Below are 15,373 nucleotides of genomic sequence, written 5' to 3' on the forward strand. Positions count from 1 at the left end.
AGCATAGTGATGATACACTGCTCATGCACTTACATTATATTCAGACATACATACATAACATGCACCCTCAAATTGAACTTACAATGTCAGAAAGTGGCGTTACAAAGGAAATCCATTGTAGAGCAGATACTTACACTTACATGCAAATGTTTAGCTCATACTGTATATCCAGGTCCAACTCAATGATAAACATCAGCAACCTATTAGTAATGCAGACACACAGTATTTATAGACCTCATTATTTATATGTTTATTTTTAAGTTCAAACAAAACGTTGTGATTCAAATTAGATTCAAAAAAAGAAGAATACTTTTTTATTGCAAACTCTCCAGACATAAAAAATGTTTTAATATTATTACTTTGTCTTTATTATTTTGAGCTTTTGTTTTGCAGCTCATTTGTGTTTTCTTCCCATTTTTCTTTTGGCTTTTTATTATTTGAACATACATGTATTTGGAGTCTCAGATAGAAACTGAAACACTGAGATACAGTACAATATTGTCTTAACATGAAGAATGAATTTTAGCAATATAATTTTATTAATGTCAAAAAAGAAACTTGGTTGGACATGTTGCATACATTTTACTTTGCTACTGTACCATCATGTTGTAAAGGTGTGGTACTGATATATTAACTAAAACTCCACTACAACTTAATCCAACCAACAACAACCAATAGTGTCAGCAAATAAGCTAACAACCACAGGACTTCATTTTATTCATGCTGTGGTGGAAAACATGTTGTTTCACCCGGGAAATCAAGAGTTTGCAGCCTTGACAGTGTGACATCATTGAGTAGATGCAGTGTAATCTAGTTTTTCTCTGTGAAACCTATAGCGGTGCTGTACACAGACCATCCAACACTAGACGCATTCACACCGAGCAGACGCCCCACCTGCACCATGTATTACCATCCGAGAGATTTCCCAAATGTGTTTCTCAATAGGATCACACAGACTATAAGTCTTAAAAATGTCCCCCTACCCGACACAGAAATGCTGTTCCTGCTTTCAAAACAAACTCCAAGGTGGGACATTAATTTCACTTTACAGCTCAGAGCTTCCAGTGCTACAAACTGGTTTCTATCATTCATCTTTAGCACCAAGGGTTCATAACAACTGATTCCAAGCATCTCCAACATCTTCAGTCATTGTAAATGTCTTCCAGGAAATACAGAAACAAAATGTCATCAAAGCTGCTCTGTTTTCTCCTTCTCTCCGTCTCCAGTAATGGGTTGAATGGCACCATATCAGTATATCCTCTGGAAGGCTCTATGGCTGGTATGATGCCGACCCCGGCCAGTGCCAACTCGCCCACAGACTACACCATCTTGGACGTTGACCAGAACGCCTACCTGTTTGTAGGAGGAATACTCGGCACTGTCAAGGTATGGGCCTCTTTGTCTGTGTGTAAAATCATCAAGAAACCTGTCTATCTTTTTCTCATTATTTTCCTCCTACTATCTTTTAGAAAGCAGATGCAGTAAGAACAACAACATTCACAGGCTGCATGGGGGAGACCTTTTTGGATGGTAAACCTATTGGACTGTGGAACTACAGAGAGAGACACGGAGACTGTAGAGGATGTGTTGTCAGGTATACAAATATTTTGTTTTTTTTTACCAAGTTTCCTTCTTTTTTTACATATCTTTTAATATTTAAGAGGAAGAGGCCACTTCATCATCTTTGCAACTTTGCAATTTATTTTTGTGACATTTCAAACTCCTTTGATAGTTGGATGGGAAATAAAGCGCCAGTAAAATTGACTATTTATTATCTATGTTGTTTCAGCCCCCAGCGTTCAGATGGTGAGGGAACAGTTCAGCTGGATGGTGAGGGCTACGCCGCAGTGGGACGACCCACCAGGTGGAACCCCAATGTTTCCACCGTGACCTTCAAGTTCCGCACATTTTCCTCCGAATCTCTGCTCATGTATTTGGCTACTGAGGATATGGTATGTATGCAATAATATGAAGATGAACAAGGGTATGAAAGCCACATGATTATAACCCTTGTAAATATCAGGACTGATAGCCAGGACAAACTCTTCTTTACTTGCATAATTAATATTTTACAGGTACCATCCTTACTAAGACTGATGTAGGATCAAATCAATAATATGGATATTTTAGGTTTGATAGTAAAAGTCACATTTTAGAACAAAGAAACAATAATCACGACTTACAGAGGCTTTAGTACCCATTCCATATGACTGTATATAGAGCGGATATCACTGTCAAAGGTTTACAAAGTTAAGATGCTGTATACTGATGTGTCCAAACTTTGGTTACTAACTGCATTAAATGAAATATTTTAGGCAGAATGACCAGAATGCATTTTTGTAATGTGAAATCCAGTTTTAATTCCCATATTTAAATTTTAACCACCTCTTCAGCCTATTGGGTAATGAAACCTTTTAAACCCTGTGATAAACATAAATCAACCTTTCAACCTAATGCTCCAAAACACTGTTATTGCATTGTTATTAGGTATCATCTGTCAGTACATTACAACATGTTCTCCCCTGCCATCTCTGTAGAAGGACTTTATGTCCCTGGAGCTGTCGGAGGGCAAGGTGAAGGTGAACTTTGACCTCGGGTCAGGGGTTGGCAGTGCCATATCAGCTAACCGCCACAATGATGGACAATGGAAATCCATCACCATGTCACGGAACAAGAAACAAGGTACGCGCAACAACAACAACAACAACAACAGTCTACATTAGCAAAATATTACGCTAAACTAGGCCACACTACCCTGGACACAAATAGTATAAATTGATAACCTGAAATAAACAAGGCAGCAGCAAATTATACTAATCTAATTTACATTATATTAGCCTAGACATAAAACTATACATATATACATATTTATCTTTCTTTAAACAGGTAGTCTAATCAAGTTAAATATCTCTTTTCCTTAAGAAAGACCTATACACATGAATAAACATACTCGTAATTTACAAACAAAATAGACATTGGTTCCACAATAAACAACAATTACAAGTGGCATTCAAAATGCTGGAGTATAATGTTTTGAAAAATAGATTTCAATTTTAAAGTATATTACTTCTGTCTGCCTGTTGTTATTTTTGTCTCTAACTGTTTACAAAGCCACGGTGAATGTTGTGGACATCGACAGCGGTGCCGAGGAGAAGATAGTGGCCGCATCTCAGGGCTCAGCTGCCGGTCTGAACCTCAAGGAAAACCAGAAGATCTATTTTGGAGGGCTGCCTACCATTGGAAACTATAGGTACACACACGCTCACTTATAACACATTCATGTGCAAATTAAAAAACTCGCATATACTGTACATGTATTTATTGTAAAGAATAGGCCATTTATATTTAATATATATCATTCAAAGTGAAGGCAGGATAAATCATTTTTGAAGGTATTGCAATGGAGATTAATTAAGTCTTTTTTAATTCATGTATTGACATTTACATTTTTTTTAATGTAAAACATCTTTTGACACTGTCACTTAAAAATTAAGCTGCTGAGGCAGTTTTTTCATATTTAGGCCAAGTACAGTCTATATCCACGACCTTCCACTTCCGGGATTGCTCCGTTGCCACCGGATATTCCGCCGGATGTCCCTCTTTTCAGCCAGATGTCTGTTACCTTCCGCTTTCTTTGTGTTGGCATTTTAAACTCCGGTGGATTTATGAGGACTATGTTTAACTGCTCCTCAGATCTCTGCAGAATAAAGCCACACAGCTAGCTAGACTATCTACCCAATCTGAGTTTTCTGTTGCACGACTAAAACAACCTTTGAACGTACACGTTCCACCAAAACAAGTTCCTTCCCGAGGCTATTTTGCAGCGGCACCGGGGCTTCAGCACATGACGATTGTGATTGGTTTAAAGAAATGCCAATAAACCAGAGCACATTTGCTCCCATCCCGGAATGCTGTGTGGACTAGCCAGACCCTCCTCTGCAGCGCTGTGGAGGAAGGTCTGGAAAAGCGAGACTAGGCCAAGTACAATCAGCCTTTTCACAACCAATTAAAACACATTTCACAGCTGCTAGTCTTTCATTGAACCATTCATGTGCCAGAAGGTTGAGTAGAAAAAAACTAGACTAGCATAGATGGGTCATTAGTTACACCTGTTTGTGAAGTGTGTTAACGTTTTAATATCATGTTTTGTCTTGACAGCATGACAGCCAGGTAAATAAATACATTTCATAATCAGACATATAGTAAATGTTATTGTATATCGCCCTTTGCATGAGACTAGCCATGCTAATAAAGCCGTAAAGCCCACAGTAAATGTGTATGTTTGTTTGTATCGTGGCTGGCCCCTGAGGGCTCCTGCTCCTCCACACAGAGGCTGGAAATCACTTTCTCTGTCCTTTTATTAATCTGAATTTGACGTTTGTCTGTTTAGCAACATTTAGGTGGAATTTCTCACATTTATGACTCTGCCTTACAGGCATCATTGCCATAATAATATTCAAATTCTATTTAGATGCAGATCTAAGTGTCTCTACCAATTTGTTGTTGCACTGCAAGCGGCAGTTTTTGCTGAACTAAATATAACTCTAAATCACAGAAAACAATTACAAAGGTGCGTTACACTGCTAATACCATGTTCAGTGTGATCGCAGACCAAGATTATCTGAAAATAGATTTTATTTTCCATCCTTCTTGAATAATACTACAACCTGGACAATACCTTACATTACCATATTAAAAACTGATTAATATCATAAATCCTGCTTTGTTAATACGGACAAACGTCATTTTCAAATGATTCTTGTTGTTGACGTCCAGACGTCAGTTTGCTTCTGGATACATGATGCAATAGCTTCCATGCTGCAGTACTTGAGATTTTTTTTATTTTTTTTATTATATTTCACTGCTGAGAGACAAGAACATTTTGTTTGACATTTCTTCATCTGTATACTCTTTATTAAAACTATCATAATTTCTTTATAGGTCAGAGGTCACTCTGAAGCGGTATGCTGGCTGTCTTCGGGAGATTGAAGTCTCCAGGACTCCATATAATCTCCTCAGCAGTTCAGATTATACTGGGGTCACTAAAGGATGTAATGTAGAGGTAAGAATGTCCATTTAGCTGTAGGTTTAATAGATCTACAGTATATTTAAACTATCAAGACACTCAGATTATATTACAGAGGTATGGCTGTCTGATCTTCAGTAAGAGAAGATACGCTATAAAATTCCTTTTAAAGTTTTCTCATTAGTTCATAGTTAGTTAGTAGTGCATGTAATAGTATTTACAGAATACAAATATGCTTAAACCTCTCTGTATAATAGCATTAATATTGTCTACTTATAGTGTTACATACTGCTATTCAAGTGATTTATCATGTGTATATGTTTGTTTAAACGTGTGAGAATGTCACTGAATGAGTGAATATGTAGTACATAGAAAAATTACTGTGCAACATAAATATGAGTTTTGGCCATGACATGACTGATTTGGCTCTTGACCCTGCCTGTCATACTTTTCTCACTTGATTGTGTCTTCACTTTCTTTTATACATTAATCAAGGAAGTAAAAGTGTCTTTCTGTAAAACATAAATTGGAAAGACACAGAAAGCGTGCGAAGGAATCTACGTCAGAAACGTACAAATGTACACAAATATACTGTACACACACAAACTGTTTATCAAGAGTTTATACAATCCTAACATACACACATTTCATTCATGTGCGTTAAGTTACACAAACACACATAGAGGTACATTGAATCTACATCAGACATGTTAAAGCCATACGCTACAAGACATTCACCATGATTTCTATACACTAGTGCCATTAATTCTTTCAAGCCTTACAGCCATGCTCGCAGAGTCTATAAAGAACGTATGGAGGATTATAAATGCTCAGGGTTGAGTGAATGTATGTGCTGTATAGTGAAGGTCATGCTGTTCCTTTTATCTGTCGTTTTGGTTCCTCTCTCTGCTATGCTACAAGGATGAGAGTTTCTGTGTGAGTGTGTGTAAGTATTTCCACTTTGCAACCACAGTCAAAGTAATGAGAAGTGGATGACTGCACATTTGATAGTTTTTTGTAAACAGCATCCATCTAAAAGTTGTCTCTTGTAAGAATTAAAGCCTAGACTTTAACCTCAGGGAATTTAGTCTGGTCACATCATTTTTTATCAACCAAACACATTCTAAGATATTGCAACTATTTCATCTCTGTCTTACAGAACCTGTACACAGTCAGTTTCTCTAAGCCGGGATACATGGAGCTCGGTGGCCTGTCGCTGGCGGTCGGCACAGAGATCAGCCTGTCGTTCAGCACTCTGGCAGACACTGGGACCATCTTGTTGGCTGTAGGCGGAGCTTCACCAATCAGCCAACAGGTTCGTTTTTATCTATTTTGTTCATTTTACAGGTCTGTAATTTCTTAATATTTTCTAGGAAGTTTCTTGGAATTTGTTAAAATAGGTAAAAAAAAAATCAGTAACCCAAATTAAATTTTTCCTTGAGAGATCTTTTCTAGGAAACCTTCCAAGAAAAAACTTTTGCATATCAATCCCTGTCTAGCGAAGTATTAGAAAACTAAGGCATTTATTCTTCCATTTTTCCAACACAGGCCCGGAACACAAACATCCTCAACTCCAAAAGGAAACGCAGACAGTCTGGAGAGGTGGGTTCAAGACATGGATACACTTATACACACCCAAATACTGTAACCCTTTCCCTAAGTGAACGACGTTTTCATAAGTGCATATTAATGAGATTTGCATTTTTTGGCAAGTGGGCTAATCGGATTGTCTTTTATCCAAAACACACACACACACACACACACACGCGCACACACACACACACACACACACACACACACACACACACACACACACACACACACACACACACACACACACACACACACACACACACACACACATACAGGTTTGTGGCACTATCTTTGTGGGGACCCATCATTGACATAATGCATTCCCTAGCCCCTTACCCTAACCTTAACCATCACAACTAAATGCCTAACCTTAACCCTTACCCTCGCCCTAACCATAACCTAATTCTATCCCTAATCCTAAAACCAAGTCTTAACCCTCAAACAGCCCTTTAAACTTGTGGGGTCCAGCATTTTGGCCCCACAAAGCTGTCGGGACCCCACAAGTATACTGGACTCCCAGTTTTTGGACCCCACAAATATAGTTGCCCACACACACACACACACACACACACACACACACACACACACAAATGCCCATTGACAGATACATATAAGAGCTATCTTAGCTTTTAGCTGACCATGCAAGCACAAACACACACACCCTCATACGTGCACACAAGCACTCTTTCTTTAAGTGAATGTAGTTTCCATGAGTGCATATTAATGAGATTTGAGTTTTTTGGCAACTATGCTGATTAGATTGTCTTATGGCTAAAAACACTCACTCAGCGTGCACGCACTTGCATGTATACACACACACACACACACACACACACGCTTGAAGTCCCTGTACTGATACAGCCCTCTTTCCTTATCCTAATCACTGATAAATAAACACATCCATTTCTTTATCTCTCCTGGAAACAGCATGTATGTGGTGTGTAGGTGAACAACACACATGCATTCCTAATTGCAGGCATATATGTGTGTCTGTGTGCATGCATGGTGTGTGCCTGTTTCCCTGCTTGTGTGTGTGCATACGTGTTTTAACATAATGTGTGTCTGTCTGTGTATCTCATTGGTATGAAGGCGTTGCTCACACAAATGCAAAATTGAAAGTGTATGCATGTTTATGTGAGTGTATACGTGAATGTGTGTGAAAAAGAGAGAGGACAGAGGGTTACCTCTACCTTATCCATCATCACTGGATGCATAAATCTATTTTTACTAACTATGCTGGCAGGCAGGGCGTGTGTGTGTGTGTGTGTGCGTGTGTGCACGCACATGTGGTGGGATAAAGGTTAAGCGAGGTTAAAAACACTATCAACTCAACTTGGGCCGGACTAATGGATGTTTTAGAGCGGGACAGAGAGACAGGGGAGAGAGAAGGGGACATGAGTCAAAGGATTGAGGAATAGAGAAGGAAGAGTTAGAGGTGAAAGGAAGGAGAGAGGGGAAAGAGCAAAGCTGGAAAGAAGAGTGAGGAGAATGGAGGAATGAAAAGATGGGGAGAGTTACTTGTAGACAGAAAGAGAGAATGGTCACAGAGAGGAGAGATGAAAAGAAAAGGAGAGGCTTGGAGCAGAATAAGAGAGGCTGAGATGAAAGAGTATAGTGAGAAAATTAAAGCCAAAAGGAAAAAGAGAGGACAGAAAAATAAAAGAAATGTTCAGCTTGACCGTTCACAAAATATAAGGTATTCACCACAAAAGCATTTGTTGTCATTTTGCTGTCAAAGATGATCAGCAGAATGGAGGGATGGCCATGTTGGATGTAAGAGCTGCTCACACCTCTGGCTTAAACAATAGCTTCCTGGGGAATTTCTCATCATACAAAATGGGACCTCAATACTACAATACCTACAATGCCAACCAAAGAGCAGCACTGAGTAGATCGGAGTTTGAAATATGATCACCAAGCGACTCTGGTTTTCTTTCTCCGTCCAAATAGAAAGAATTAGGACTGAAATGCTACTGTAGCTACAGTACTTCTAGCAAAAGTTAAACAAGCAAAAAAGCTAAACAAGTTTTAAGTTATTTTTCCATTTAGTATTATTCATTGTTGTTCCCAAGTATCCTGACTGTAGGATTAATTTCAGCACCAGTGCTGCCACGTTCCTATAGTGAAATTTGAAGACAACCTCTGCCATTTGAGCAGAAAACTAAGCTACAGTATGCAAAACTACAGGTCTCCACAATTATTGATTAATCTGGCCATTATTTTCTTATAAATTGATTTATGTTTGGTCTATAAAGTCAGAAGATTCAGCCAGAAGATTGTGAAAAAATGCCCATTACAATTTTCAAGACCAGCAGACCAAAACCCAGAGATTTTCAGTATTCACTTTTGAAAAGATGGAACCAACACATTTTTGTTTGTTTGTTTTGCCTAAATAAGACAATCAATTATCACAATTGCTTCTTATTCATTTGTGGATTGACATATCAATTAATTGAATAATTGTTTCAGCTCTAGTTGTTATTCCTATGGCGTTGTAGCCTGATAACACCAAAAACTGATACATCAAACCAACCTCCCTCAAATGTGTACTTGCAAACTTAAAATGCTAGTTCTTATTGGGTTATGAATTATGATTGATCTTACACAGGGCTGCTAACTCTTGACAAATCATCTGGCTGTGTCTGCTGTGCCAAATTAAAAAAAATCAATTCCAAAACAAAGGTATACATAAAACATTGTGTTAACTCCAAGGTGTGTTGTTACCAAACCATTTTACAATGAAGACATTAAATTGGTCCATAAATATTAAACAAACACGAAAAACCCTGCATCTCCTTGTCTGCATTCTTAGCCTGCTTTACTTTTACAACCTTACACCAGAACTGGCACACATACTAATCCCAAAGCAAAAATATAATCATACATGGATAAACTTCAAAGGCTGAAAGATTTAAAATACTGAAGGTAGTTTTGAGTGTGATGTTTTTGTGTGTGAATGTTTTACACATGATTTTCTTTGAATGTGGGTTTTGTGATTGTAAAGGTCTTTGCATGTGTGTTAGCTACACATGCTGTTGCATATTTGGTTTCATGATTGTATATCTACATGTCTGTATGTGTGTCTTTCCTCCAGTGTATAAATTCATATGTGAGTTCATTTGTGATAGTCTGTATGTGTGACATGTGTCTGTGCACCTGTGTGTGTGTGTGTGTGTGTGTGTGTGTGTGTGTGTGTGTGTGTGTGTGTGTGTGTGTGTGTGTGTGTGCAAGACAGCGCGTCGAGAGGCATGTTGTAGCTACATCTCAGTTCAATTTGTCCCCGACCTCAAATTGAAATTCCATTTTCAGGTGGTAAATTGTCTCCCACTTCGCCCTCTGGCACACAGTGAATTAAAATTCAAATTAGCTTGACCCTGCACCACTGCTCTCTAGCACCTCTCTCTCTCTCTCCCCATCTCTATCTCACTAGCTGTTTTGCTCTCTGCCCCCTCATCTCTTCCCCCTATTATCCTCTCCTCTCTGTTCTTCATCTCTTGTTATCCTTTCCTCCCTGTTCTCCTCTCCACTCCTCTTCAACCTCTCTTATTTCCCCCCATTTTCTCTCTATATACCCCCACACCTCTCCCTACTCATTTTCCCTTTGACTTTTCTCTGCTCTTTAATCCCCAGTCTCTCCTCCCTCCTGTTTCTCTTATCTGTCTGTTTTTTCCCATTTTCCTTCCTTTCTCCTCTTCCCAACAAACAGTAAAAGAATTCCGACAAGTTTAATCCATGTTGGCCACATAATATTAATAGTGTGATGATATAGCACAGGAAACATTTTAATGCACCATTTGTTTTAAACTTATTTCATGAATTGATACAGGTACCAGCTAATGCTGGCAACTTTGTGTTCAAGAACACCTGGTTGCTCATGTTTTAGATCTGGATGTATTCCTGTCATATTGATTTATTGCTTGGTAGTATTAAATTGGTCTTATTTATTTATGGTTTTTCGGTTTGACAAAGAAATCTTAACACGGTCCACTTACTAGCTTTTTATCAAACATTTATTCCATAGCAAAGACAGCTGAAAGCTCTTGATATATTTAAATTAATATATGATATATTTGTTTTATTTTGTCAAGTTACAGTCAAGAATGAACATTCACACTCAGCTCTTAAGTTGTTTTTAAAGTTCCACTGTAGGTTATTTCCCCACTACTCCTAATATAACACTTTGTTTACTTCTGACCTTGTGAGACATGTTATCAGTTTTATGTTTGTAGTAAGTAACACACTGCTATTGCTGCCTACCTTGGCCAAGAGACTCAACTTTCAACAAGGTTTTCTTGGTTCAATAAAGGTTATATTATACAAAATACACCCACACTTTAAGTGGGGCTTTAATATTAAGGCAGATGGTAATATTACATTTTGCAAAATGTTTGCAAATAATAGTTTATATCTAGTCTAATATATGCTTTTGAATCAATAATGTTGGATAAATTGGCCTTTTACTACATACTGTATGGTGTATATAGCCTTATTCAAAGCCCTTCTCTCGTACTTCATCATGAACCTTACCTTCTCCATTGTATCTCCTCTTCTCAGCTCTGGGTCTTAAGAGTAGTATGGACATACAGATTTCTACAGCTAATAGAGTTTATTTCCAACTCCTGCAGCCCTACATCTCAGTCATGCTGAACAAAGGCTCTCTGGAGGTCTTGGTGTTTACCGGCAGCCACAGTCCACGTCGTGTCATCAGACGACCTGAGCAAGGCTTACTGAATGATGGGAGGGAGCACTCGCTGCGCATTGAGAGGTCACCTGGCAGGTTAGTGTTTGTGTGTCTGTTCAGTTTGTGGTTATGTTCCTGCCTGTGCAATAGAATTTGTGTTGCTGTCGAAGACCTTTATTTTGCATATTCAATTTAATACTTTGTGTGTTTGTCTGTCGGTACTTTCCCCCAGATCCTTTGCAGTTCAGGTGGACGAGGAGGCAAAAAGGGAGGCAGCGCTTCCCAACGACCAGCCAGTGAGGTTGCAACGTGTCTTTCTCGGTGGTATTCCTGCAGACGTAGAGCAGACATCCAACAGAGCCAACATCCCTTTCCAGGGATGTATATGGAACCTCATAGTCAACGCTGTGTATGTAGCATCTATTCTATATATGCAGCCAGGTGTAAATCTATTGAAACACAGAGTTAGAAATTTCCTTTTAACTTGAAGTATTGTTGTGCAGATTGGAGCAGTGTGTTGGGTCTTATTCTTCTTATTCAAATTTAAATGTACAGGCTGTTCTGTTAGCATAATCATGCAAGTACCTGTATTCGAACAGAGCTCGTACACTTAGCAATGTGTTGGAGTATTGTGTGCTGAAATATTGTGATTAAGGTTTTCAAAGTGTTTTCAATTAATCATTAATATTCACTTCTTTCCTCCAAGTCTTCACACTTTTTGGAGCTCATCACTAAATACTAGTGACTGACCCTGGCTACTTCCTTTAGCAAAGATATCTGGTAACAATATGAACAGAATCAGTTTGGTTTTCCATCAGAACCTATCACAGACTGTGTTGAAAACTTACACAGACACTGACACAGGCAAAACTGACAAATTTACTTTACTTCAGTAAACTTTAACTGTTCACCTTAAATGTGATGTATTGATGCTCATGCTTTAAACTGTGCAGCTTTCCCTCATTGTCCTCCTGTTTACCCAATGTTTTCTGGTAGTGGAAGACGGACCTAATTTTGACCTCATATACTGTTGGGTTAAAGCGTAGTTAATATGATTGCAGGAGGTCATGATGATGCTGTTGAGGATGATGTTGATAAAGCCAGCGTCTCTTTCTGCCTGAACAGCAGTAATGGAGCTGTCCAATATCATAAACATACTCATAACTCAAATTACACCGCTCTCTCATCTTTGTGTGTTTGTTTGTGTGTGTGTGTGTGTCTATCGCTCACTTCATTTTCACCCTTACCCCAACGCTATGACTTAGCAAACTAGCTAATATACAGTACATCTCTGATTCCTCATCACGCTTTCTGTGTATTTTTTTGAAACCAACATTCATTTGTAATAGATAAATATTGTTTTGTTATCTCAAATAACTCTTACTATACTTTCCTTTTTCTAGCACTTAAGCATGATCATACCATGTTGATAAGAACCTTAAGATGTGTTCAGAGTTCGAGACTTCGGCCGAAAGATTCAATCTTACAGATTTGTTTGTACATGTGCTGACCACCTTTGCTGTATGCAAATTAAAATGGACTGCACAAACACAGTCCTTCAGTCAAATTCATGCACATAAAGGAAGGCAAAAATGTACCGACTGTAGCTGAACACACCCTAACAGGTCCCTGTAATTTTCATGATGGAATTTTAAGTCATTCTGATGTTCCTGTCTGCGTCAGCTAAACATCCAGTCATTTTAAATCTTATCACCCATCCATCTCTCAGTCTCTCAGATTTCTCCCTGCCTGTGTCCTTTGAGAATGCTGAAATTGGACAGTGCCCAAACCTGGCCCCTGCGCCACCTTTACCTCTTCTGCCAGAAGAAGAGGAGCCCAAGAAGGAAAAGGAGGAGTCAAAGCCACTCCGTCCTCCACCGACCCCAACAACCGTTACACCAGCTCCAGGTCCTCCTGCTGTAAGTGGTTTAAATTAATGTGGTAGCACACATGCACTTGGACTACTAAACACACATGGGGATAACTTTCATCATCAATACTTTTTTAACAGAAGATGTTGAGGTATTAATTTGAATTACGTGAGCAAGTAAGGGATAGTCATATTACACCAGAGGGTTTTTATTTACAGTAATATAATAGCACCTTTGTTTATGCGTCCTATTTTAAGCTATTGGCACATGTACATACAGATGCACACAGAGAAAGCACACACATATAGATATACAGTACAGTTAAAAGAAGCACATGAGCCAATATGCACAGACATTTACAGAACCGCACACACAATACTCCACCATATTCTTTTATTTTCTTCGGACTGTTACTCACACACACACACACACACACACACACACACACAAACACACACACCTATTTCTCTCTGATGAAATGCAGCCATGGCCTCGCCCTGTTAGCTTAGCGCTTCATCACATAGCAGTTGTACAGGCCATTAACTGTACTTTATAGTCCCTTTAGCCTTGAGCCACTAAACTCCACCTCTGGCAGCCTGTCACACAGTGCGGAGCAACGGCGCTATGCTACGCTAACTGTGCATGCAATTTATGCTTTATGAGCCCACAGGAGCCAAAAGACTCTCAGCTAACATTTAGCTACTATGCTAAGAGGCTGGAAGGCAGTGAGTCATTCACATCATACCCTTAGCATTGGGATAGGCAAGATATATTATATTTATTGAATATATTATAAGCCTCACAGCAGTCATAGTTTATCAGTTACCCAGTTACCTGCTAAACTACACCTCTAAAAGGACATTGAACATGAAGCACAGCACTATGCCAGCTTAGGTATAACTCTGGCTTGTTGCTTTATGGGCTCCTATATATCTGCCTTATGATATACAGTAGAATATAGGCTATGAGAAGCCATAGCTCTACATTTTACCTGAGGTTGACGATAAGTTTTCACCATATTTCAGTGAGTAATTATCATAATGATTCATGTTTTGATTGCTGGGTGTTTTGTTAATCTTGATTCTTGGAACAGCTTTCCATTACAGCCACAACAAATTGCAATATACAAGCAAATATCTTCAGAGGAAAATGGGAGATATTTAGGAAAAAAAAAGTTTTTCCAGAGGACATTTCATTTTTTTCACTTTTATTTTTTACAGGCATGTCAACAAGTTAACAACAGGTTCTTATTTACAATGGCGGCCTGACAAGTGGCATAGCCACTTAGGGAAAGGGAAGGAGGGCTGGATAATAAATACATTAAAAATACATACAGTTTAGAAATTACAATTACAAATACAATTTGAAATACTACACAGAAAACAATCAACACTTGTAACGAGATAAGTGCAGAAGTACATGGTTGAGTAAGAGAGGAAGAAACTATTTAAATATTTAGCTGGAAAAATGATTATGTAGAGAAGCAACTGCATATGTCTGTAAACAAGGATGATATGATGGTTTTGAACGATGAAATGGAAATTAGTTTGTCCAGATTGAGAATCTTTTGCAGAGTGTCCTATGACATGCCCTTTACTCCAACAGCATCACTTTTTGCAGCTTATGAACTGTCTTAGTTTCTGTTTCCCTGGCCTCTGTTCCAAAATGTATTGAGTGTCTCTGTGGCAGCGCTCTGCACACTGGTTGCAACATACATTTTTCAGCAACAGCAAAACAATATTGTCAGACTGAAGAAGTAATCACAAGTTGAATCTCAGCTGACAGTAAACAACAGTCTCAGCATGTGCTGAATAAAGAGGCTTCTTTATCTCCCACTTTTGTGTCACAACATAGTCTATACTTCTGATTCTTTAGATAGTTGTGAGCACCAGTTTAGAGGTTTAAGAGGCTCTAGGAGTGGCACCTTACAGGCTCCAGTAGGCTTCTAAACAATAAGAATCAGCTTTCATTTTTTAACATTGTAATTCTTTTTTTACATGCTGTTCTGATTGATGATATCATGACAACTGCCTCTAATTAGCCTTTTTTATCGCAGCTCTCTAATTTCCCTCAGTTACACTTAAATTCAGCATTAACAAAGTATAACATAGTGTAAATAAATTATCAGCTCCAAAACAGGACTTTTTGATTGAAAAACAAAATGGAAACTTCACTTGCTTCTTCTCCAGAGGTAACAAACTA

At 38.5% G+C, this 15,373-nt stretch overlaps 1 protein-coding gene across 4 annotated transcripts in view; it reads left to right on the forward strand.

Annotated features, from left to right (window-relative positions):
- The window catches only part of lama2 (laminin, alpha 2), a 192,402-nt gene that overhangs the window by 164,328 nt on the left and 12,701 nt on the right, over positions 1-15,373 (forward strand). For all 4 annotated transcript variants that reach the window (XM_028604575.1, XM_028604576.1, XM_028604577.1 and 1 more), the window contains 11 exons: positions 1,227-1,386; positions 1,470-1,594; positions 1,790-1,952; positions 2,538-2,682; positions 3,112-3,250; positions 4,942-5,062; positions 6,186-6,341; positions 6,575-6,628; positions 11,245-11,396; positions 11,533-11,709; positions 13,030-13,219. In XM_028604575.1, coding sequence (XP_028460376.1) covers positions 1,227-1,386; positions 1,470-1,594; positions 1,790-1,952; positions 2,538-2,682; positions 3,112-3,250; positions 4,942-5,062; positions 6,186-6,341; positions 6,575-6,628; positions 11,245-11,396; positions 11,533-11,709; positions 13,030-13,219 — 1,582 coding nt within the window. The remainder of the gene's footprint in view (positions 1-1,226; positions 1,387-1,469; positions 1,595-1,789; positions 1,953-2,537; positions 2,683-3,111; positions 3,251-4,941; positions 5,063-6,185; positions 6,342-6,574; positions 6,629-11,244; positions 11,397-11,532; positions 11,710-13,029; positions 13,220-15,373) is intronic.

Source organism: Perca flavescens, chromosome 18 (genome assembly GCF_004354835.1).
Source record: "Perca flavescens isolate YP-PL-M2 chromosome 18, PFLA_1.0, whole genome shotgun sequence".
In the NCBI taxonomy this organism is placed as follows: domain Eukaryota; kingdom Metazoa; phylum Chordata; class Actinopteri; order Perciformes; family Percidae; genus Perca; species Perca flavescens.